Source organism: Nematolebias whitei, chromosome 1, assembly GCF_014905685.2.
Source record: "Nematolebias whitei isolate Nwh7 chromosome 1, NemWhi1, whole genome shotgun sequence".
NCBI classification, from domain to species: Eukaryota; Metazoa; Chordata; class Actinopteri; order Cyprinodontiformes; family Rivulidae; genus Nematolebias; species Nematolebias whitei.
The window spans coordinates 30325172-30333504 of record NC_056498.1 but is presented as its reverse complement, the minus strand read 5'-3'; the positions used below and the strand labels follow the sequence as shown (position 1 = coordinate 30333504).

The 8333-nt window shown below is 36.8% G+C and overlaps 1 protein-coding gene across 1 annotated transcript in view; it reads right to left on the bottom strand.

Moving 5' to 3' along the window:
- LOC119407843 (transmembrane protein 272) overlaps positions 1-1016 on the bottom strand; it is a 26360-nt gene extending 25344 nt beyond the window's left edge. The window contains exon 1 of the mRNA XM_037674706.1: positions 830-1016. Within this exon, the coding sequence (XP_037530634.1) occupies positions 830-1016 (187 nt within the window). The remainder of the gene's footprint in view (positions 1-829) is intronic.
- Between the last annotated feature and the right edge of the window lie 7317 nt (positions 1017-8333).

Here is an 8333-nt window from a genome sequence, read left to right as displayed (position 1 = left end):
TAAATGTAGCGTTCCTACTTTGAGTTTTTTCACCCATCACGGGGGTGTATGGAACTTAACCCCCGCAATAATCAAGGGACTACTGTAAACAAGATCCTGTCCCATTTCAAAATGAGCTGCTCCGATTTAATTTAAAATAAAATGACTGTAGTTTTTTTTTATTTTCTTTTATAAAAAAAATGGCACAATTTCTTAATCACAAGAATCACAACATTAATACAGTATGAGAGGGATGTCAAACCACAAAAGTGTCCAAAATTAAATACTGGTTCAACCAGGGCCAGTTTCTGTCAGAACAATAACTTGTATCAGACACCTGACAACTTTTCTTGGTTCCATTTGATGCTTTCTGAAGATAAGTCGACCAAACGTCACGAGACGTCTGCACTTCTGTCATTCTCTACAGGCGTTTAGTCAAAACGAGCGGCGATAAAATGTTTTACATTTAAAATAGCATCTTGGGCCAGATAAGAAGATAACAAGGGCCAGATTTGGCCCTCGGGCCTTACTTTGACACACTGTGACATTTTTAGTACTGTCCAAACATTGTTGGAATTAGAAGTTAAAAATCAATCTGTAGCCTATGATGACTTTCTTTGAAATTATGAATTATTATTATTAATAATAATATTAACAAAGACGGAGACACATGAGAACAAGTTCTCTGGATGTGTGCTGGCACAAGAATTCAGGTTTGACTGCATTCCCACAGCTGACAAAACAAATGGAAGCTATTTTTGAACAAACTGAACATGAGAGCAGGAAAAATGGATTTATAAATCTGAGACAGTCTGAGCTGGTTCAGAACTTCTTAACTCTTGATAAAAACTTGTAGTGAGGTGAAGAGGGTGCTGCAGAAACACCGTCAGCTCGTTGAACTGCGGCCTCGCCTCTTTTTCGTTCCTCCAGTTTAAAGGAGAAGCTCCCGGGGAGCAGTCCGTCCGAACAGGCTCCAGGTCCGGCTGCAGCCGCTCGGAGGCTCCGCTCAGAGAGGCCGGAGGACTGACCGCGTGCATGAGCGCGAAACTTACCGTTTTTAGAGGAGTTTCAGCGTGAGGGGCGCGCGAGACAGCTGCGACTTCAGGCTGGGGCGAGCTGGGAGATCTAGTGGGTGTCACAGAGACCCAGCAGCTCCAAGCCCAGCTGGGCTCCACCTACACGGAGCGCGCACAGAGGCAAGCGCGTTCACGCGGCCAGCTGACAGAAAGAAAGACAGAAAGACAGACAGACAGACAGAAAGAAAGACAGACAGACAGACAGACAGACAGACAGAAAGAAAGACAGACAGACAGAAAGAAAGAAAGAAAGAAAGACAAAAAGAAAGAAAGAAAGAAAGAAAGAAAGAAAGAAAGAAAGAAAGAAAGAAAGAAATGTCTTACCCACATGTCTAGAGCTAATGAGTTTTCAAACTGATGTTTACAATAACATTTTTATTACAAATAAAATTAATGAAATAATAAATACAGCTTTTTAAAATTTAAAATAATTCGACCATAAATAATAATCTAAGATAAGAAATAATAATTATCTAAAATTTAAAAAAAAGGAAGAATAATAATATAAGTTAAGAAATAATAATAAAATTAAGCTAAGAAATAATAACCTAAGATAAGGAAGAATAATAATCTAAGTTAAGAAATAATAATAACATAAACTAGGAAATAATACTAATCCAAGATAAGAAATAATAATAATATAAGTTAAGAAATGATAATAAAATTAAGCTAAGAAATAGTAATAATCTAAGATAAGAATTAAGAATAATATAAGATTAGTTATAATCATAATATAAGCTAAGAAATATAATCTAAGATAAGAAATAATAATAACATAAGCTAATAATATAATAATAATAATAATAATAATAATAATAATAATAATAATAATATAAGATAAAAAAATAATAAGTTAAGAAATATAGTATTGAAAATATAAGCTAAGAAATAATAATAAAATTAAGCTAAGAAATAATAATCTAAGATAAGGAAGAATTATAATCTAAGCTAAGAAATAATAATAACATAAACTAGGAAATAATAATAATCTAAGCTAAGAAATATAGTATTGAAAATATAAGCTAAGAAATAATAATCTAAGATGATAAATAATAATATAAGCTAGAAATAATAATATAGGAAAAGAAATGATAATAATCTAAGCTAAATAATAATATAAGCTAGAAATAATAATATAGGAAAATAAATGATAATAATCTAAGCTAAATAATAATAATAATATAAGTTAAGAAATTATAATAAAATTAAGCTAAGAAATAACAATGTAAGATAAGAAATAATTCATACATTTTGAAATATAAGTTGTATGAGAGGTGTAAAGAGAACAAAGAACAAAAGAAACAATAAAGCTGCAGCTCATTATGGTTGCCATGGTAACCACATTGCCTCTGTGGAGAGGCAGACAACAGATACAAACTGAAAAGTACATCTCAAACAATCTGCTGCTTTGGGGGGAACTACGAGTCCGAACCTAAAAGTTCTTGAACGGCGAGCAGCAGAAGACTCTGATGAACACACCTGTGATTTTTAATGTCTCCACGGTGCTTTATGAACGAGAGGTGACAAGTTAAATAGATCCTTTACTTACGGTTTTGGATTTAGTGAATGTGTGGATCACTTTCTGCATAACATCTTACAAACTATGGATGAAAGAAGACAAATGTGTTGCATTTAGGAAGAGTTGCAGGAGAAAAAGATTCTAAAATTTTGACACTTCAAAAATTAGTGTGACATCATCAACTGCCATCTTAAAACGTGTGTTAAAAACATAAAATATATTAAAACAACAGTTCAGATATGTAAAATACAGTTTATACCATGAGGTATTTTAAGAAGGCTGTTTTTTATGTGTTTTACCAAAATCCCATTCACCTCCATTAGTTTTCTTGAACTCTTTTGCTGATTTCATCTACATTGTGGGACAAACCTCAACCAATGATCATAGCATGCATTTCCACCTGAGTCTCACACTTTGTTGTGCAGTTTGCATGTTTTTTTTTTAGTGCTATGTGATGCATTTGAACACATCTTACAGCATCGCACTGTAGACGCCTTAAGGAGTTAGAGAATAATATGGAAATTGTAGGAAGATGTAAAACATTAAGCTGAACAAATGGTGAAGAAATGTTCACTTTTACATGTGAAGAAGTAGCCTGATGGACACAGCAGGAAAAATAACTGGGTGTGCGCACGTCTGAAAGCCCTGAACCTTAACCTGGATCCCGCCCGCTCATAATGCAGCCGTTATTTCACTTTCAAAGGCAGCAGGACTCAGGCTCCGATAAACAAATGCTGTCAAATAAAGGAGCAGATGCGTGTTGGAACAAAGAGACTCTTATCAGAGGTTTGCTCTGGAGCAGCCCTGTGGAGCTCCAACCATTTAATGAGCAACATCAGTCATTGCTCCAAGCAGGTTTGTTCACAAGCAAAATACTACAAACACATCAAATACACTTTACAGGTAGTTTGTTTTCAAAAGTGGAAATGAGTTTCTGGGGTTTTAATGAAGCTTCATGTAAACTGCATTTACTGTGAAAATGCAGTTTGAATGCTTACTGCAGAATAACTTGCTGAAAAACAGCTGACATTAGCTAAAAAAGCATGCTGAAATGGAAGAACAAGCCAACATAAGCAGAGGAGAGCAGAAAGTGCACATTTTTGCTGAATAAGGCTTAAATAAGTAGAAATGAGCACAAAAATTAGGAATTTATATTAAAAAAATGCTGAAATTAGCAAAAACAAATAGCTGAAAAGTAGCTGAAAAGGCTGGAAGAAGCGTAACAATAAGGAAGTGAAAATAATTTAAATGAGCTATGTGGATTTAGCTGAAAAAGCTAAATTTAGCAGGAAAACAGCTAAATAGTAGCTGAAATAGCAGAAAAAGCTGAAACTAGCAGAAAAGAATCTGAAAGGAGCATGACAAACTGAAATTAGCAGAAAGACGTTAATTAGGCTGAAAGTAGCAGAAATTTCCACAAAAAACTCAAATTTATCTGAAAACAGCTGAAATTAGTTTAAAAAAAATACTAAAAAGTAGCTGAAAAGGTAGAACAAGCTTAAATTAGCAGAAGAAAGCAGGAAGAACATATTTGCTGAATGAAGCAGAAATGAGCACAAAAAGTGGAAATTAATTAAATTAATTAAAAGTTGAAATAAGCAAAAAAGTAGCAAGGAGCTAAAAAAGCAGAAAACAGCTTAAATTACCAGAAGAAAGTAGAAAGAGTACATTTGTTGCTGAATTTTTTTTTTCTCGTTGCTCAATGCATTTAGCCTTTATTTATACAGGTTAGTCTCATTGAGCCACGAGAACTCATTTTCAAGAGAGACCTGTTTTAGGGAGCACATGGGGGGTTAAGGGCCTTGCTCATGGGCCCAGAGTGGGGCGAATGAGGGTGGGGGCAAGTGTGGGTGTTTCACCTACCCCACCCACAATTTTGATGTTGTCGGGGCCGGGGCGTGAACCGGCGATCTTCGGATCACAAGCCCACCTCTCTAACCTCTGCGCCACCACTCCCCATTAGGCTGAAAAAAGTTGAACTGAGTGCAAAAGAAAAGCTAACATTAGCATAACAGCAGCTAAAAATAGCAACAACAAAAAAAAGCTGAAACTTACATAAATAAGCTGAAAGCAGCATAACAAGCTGAAATGCGCTGAAAGAAGTTAGAAGAAGCATAAAAATGTTGTAGTTAGCAGAAAGAATTTGAAAGGAGCACAAAACAGCTGAAAAAAAACCCAGCTGAAAGTAGCTGCAAAAAGTTTAAATTTGCACAAGGAAGCTGAGAGAAGCTGAACCAGAACAAACGTGTAAGGAGCAGTAAAAGGTTGTAAACACATCTAAAGATTTGAAGGATGATTTTTTTTTATGAGGGAAAAAAAAAGTGGCAGAAAAGGCTAAATATTTCAACAAGCTAAAGTTGCACCAAAACCAAAAGTCATAGCACCCTTCTCCTGAAAGAGCTGAACGTTTTGATTTATGACTTGGTGAAATAGAACAAAAATTGTGGAATGAGAAAGATGCTGTAAAACATATGGAAGAAAGATGGATCACAGCAGAGGGAATGCTTCATAAACATTCACACAATAAACCTTTTTCACGACAACCGGAAGTAGCGTCTCTTCACTTCCTGCTTTCCTCCTGAGTGAAATGTCGGCTGCATACAAAAGTGCTCCCTGGCTTATGCAGAAGTCGGGACCCTCATCTCTTCTGAGCTCTTGGATCCACTGCTTACTTTGATCCGGGTCTGTAGAGAAAGCATGGTAGGACAGATCCGGTTGTTTTTTGCCCCACAAGAACAACCAGGAAGTGTACAAAAACAACCGTGTGGTTACTGAGCCATTTTCCTCACTGTCTAACGCTAACACCATAACCACTGGAAGTTGTTGCACACCACATCTGCTTTAAAATGCGGAAGAGTGAAAAAAGGCCTATAAAAGTCTTTCTTCAGAGAATGCATCTCACTCGCTGCCTTTCCTGTCAGTTTTAGACGGAGATCTGTCAGGATATGTAATTTAGTCATTATTTTGTAGTTTTTTTTCTTTGTGTGTGGTTTTCTTTAGCTTCTTATGACTCTTGTGTTCATTTCCTCCTGTGTTTTTGTCCTCCATTGTTTTCCTGTGTCTCCCTGCTCCTGCCTCGCCCACACACACACACCTGTTTCTGATTTTCTCCCTGTTAGGTGTTTGTTATTACGTTCTGTACTTTCTCTTTATATTCTGGGTTCTTCAGGTCATCCCCAGGTGTAGCATTCCAAGTTTGTGCCATTTCTTCTCATGTCTCCCAGAGTTCCAGCTCTTTTTGTAAGTTTTGTTTGGTTTCACAAAACAGTTTTCGCCAGAAACCGTGACAAAGTAATCCACTAACTCTCAGTCAGGTCATCTGGACAGATTCTTTTCTAAAGAAGAGTCTGTCCAGATGACCTGACTGAGAGTTCTTGGATTTGATACCTGGATGATTGAGCATGAACTTTTTTGTGACCAAGTAATCTTCAACTGAAAAAGGATGGAAATGTAGGAGTGGTTTATGTGTTGAGAATTACTCTTTATCGCACCAGATTTGAGCTCAACATCTGTAAAACTGAGCAAATTTTAGTAATTTGAGTGTTTTTAAAGTTAGACTTCTTGAGATATTTTGGAACTACACGCACACAGAAGCAAAAACATAAATGTGGCAAGCTGAAGTGTCATATAATAGACCTGGTCTCTGATGCAGATGCTCTGTTTATTTATGTTAAAACAATTTAGATAACTATAATATTTGTCCAGTTCATGTTGAGCATTTCTGATATGACAAATATTATTTATTCTAAGTAACATGATGTGCAAACCAGTGTTAGAAGTTATCTATCTATCTATCTATTTATCTATCTATCTATCTATCTACAAACCAGATTCCAAAAAAGTTGGGACACTAAACAAATTGTGAATAAAAACTGAATGCAGTGATGTGGAGGTGCCAACATCTAATATTTTATTCAGAATAGAACACAAATCACAGATCAAAAGTTTAAACCGAGAGAATGTATCATTTTAAGGGAAAAATCTGTTGTTTCCAAATTTCATGGCGTCAACAAATCCCAAAAAAGTTGGGACAAGTAGCAATAAGTGGCTGGAAAAAGGAAATTGAGCATATAACGAACAGCTGGAAGACCAATTAACACTAATTGGGTCAACTGACAACATGATTGGGTATAAAAAGAGCTTCTCAGAGTGTCAGTGTCTCTCAGAAGCCAAGATGGTAAGAGGATCAACAATTCCACCATTGTTGCACAGAAAGATAGTGCAGCAATAATAGCAAAGACTTTTAAGTTATCATCATCAACTGTGCATAACATCATCAAAAGATTCAGAGAATCTGGAATAATCGCTGTGCGTAAGGGTCAAGGCCGTAAAAGTCTACTGGATGCTTGTGATCTCCGGGCCCTTAAACGTCACTGCACCTCAAACAGGAATGCCACTGTCAAGGAAATAACAGAATGGGCTCAGGAATACTTCCAGAAAGCATTGTCAGTGAACACAATCCACTGTGCCATCCGCCGTTGCCAGCTGAAACTCTACAGTGCAAAGAGGAAGCCATTTCTAAGCAAGCTCCACAAGCTCAGATGTTTGCACTGGGCCAGGGGTAATTTAAAATGGAGTGTGGCAAAATGGAAGACTGTTCTGTGGTCAGATGAGTCACGATTTGAAGTTCTTGATGGAACACTGGGACGCCATGTCATCCAGACCAGAGAGGACAAGGATAGCCCAAGTTGTTATCAACGCTCCATTCAGACGCCTGCATCACTGATGGTATGGGGTTGCATGAATGCTTGTGGCATGGGCAGCTTGCATGTCTGGAAAGGCACCATTAATCCAGAGAACTATGTTCAGGTTCTAGAACAACATATGCTCCCATCTAGACGTCATCTCTTTCAGGGAAGACCCTGCATTTTTCAACACGATAATGCCAGACCCCATTCTGCAGCAATCACAACATCATGGCTAAATAGGAGAAGGATCCGGGTACTGAAATGGCCAGCCTGCAGTCCAGATCTTTCACCTATAGAGAACATTTGGCACATCATAAAGAGGAAGGTGCGACAAAGAAGGCCCAAGACGATTGAACAGTTAGAGGCCTGTATTAGACATGAATGGGAGAGCATTCCTATTTCTAAACTTGAGAAACTGGTCTCCTCTGTCCCCAGACGTCTGTTGAGTGTTGTAAGAAGAAAGGGGGATGCCACACAGTGGTAAAAATGGAATTGTCCCAACTTTTTTGGGATTTGTTGACGCCATGAAATTTGGAAACAACAGATTTTTCCCTTAAAATTATGCATTCTCTCAGTTTAAACTTTTGATCTGTGATCTATCTATCTATCTATCTATCTATCTATCTATCTATCTATCTATCTATCTATCTATCTATCTATCTATCTATCTATCTATCTATCTGTCTGTCTGTCTGTCTGTCTGTCTGTCTGTCTGTCTGTCTGTCTGTCTGTCTGTCTGTCTATCAGCTAAAACCCCATCTCACACACAGAAAACATTGAATTTTCTGTGACAATGATGTGTAAATGCTGAATAACTTTGATGAAATTGGATGAAGAAGCTGAAACCAAATTGTTAAAACTAAAAGTAGCAAGTCCCCAGCTGAAAGATAGCTAGATAAAACCCCAAACTATCAAAATTCTACCTTCAAGTAGTAAAACGCTAGCTAAAACCCCCAAAATGTTAACCGACAGCTAAAAGTAGCTAAAAATGTTGCTAAAACTGAAGTAGCAAAATAATATTAAAATATTAAAGGCTAGAAAGAAAATGAACGTAACAGAAGTTAAATACTT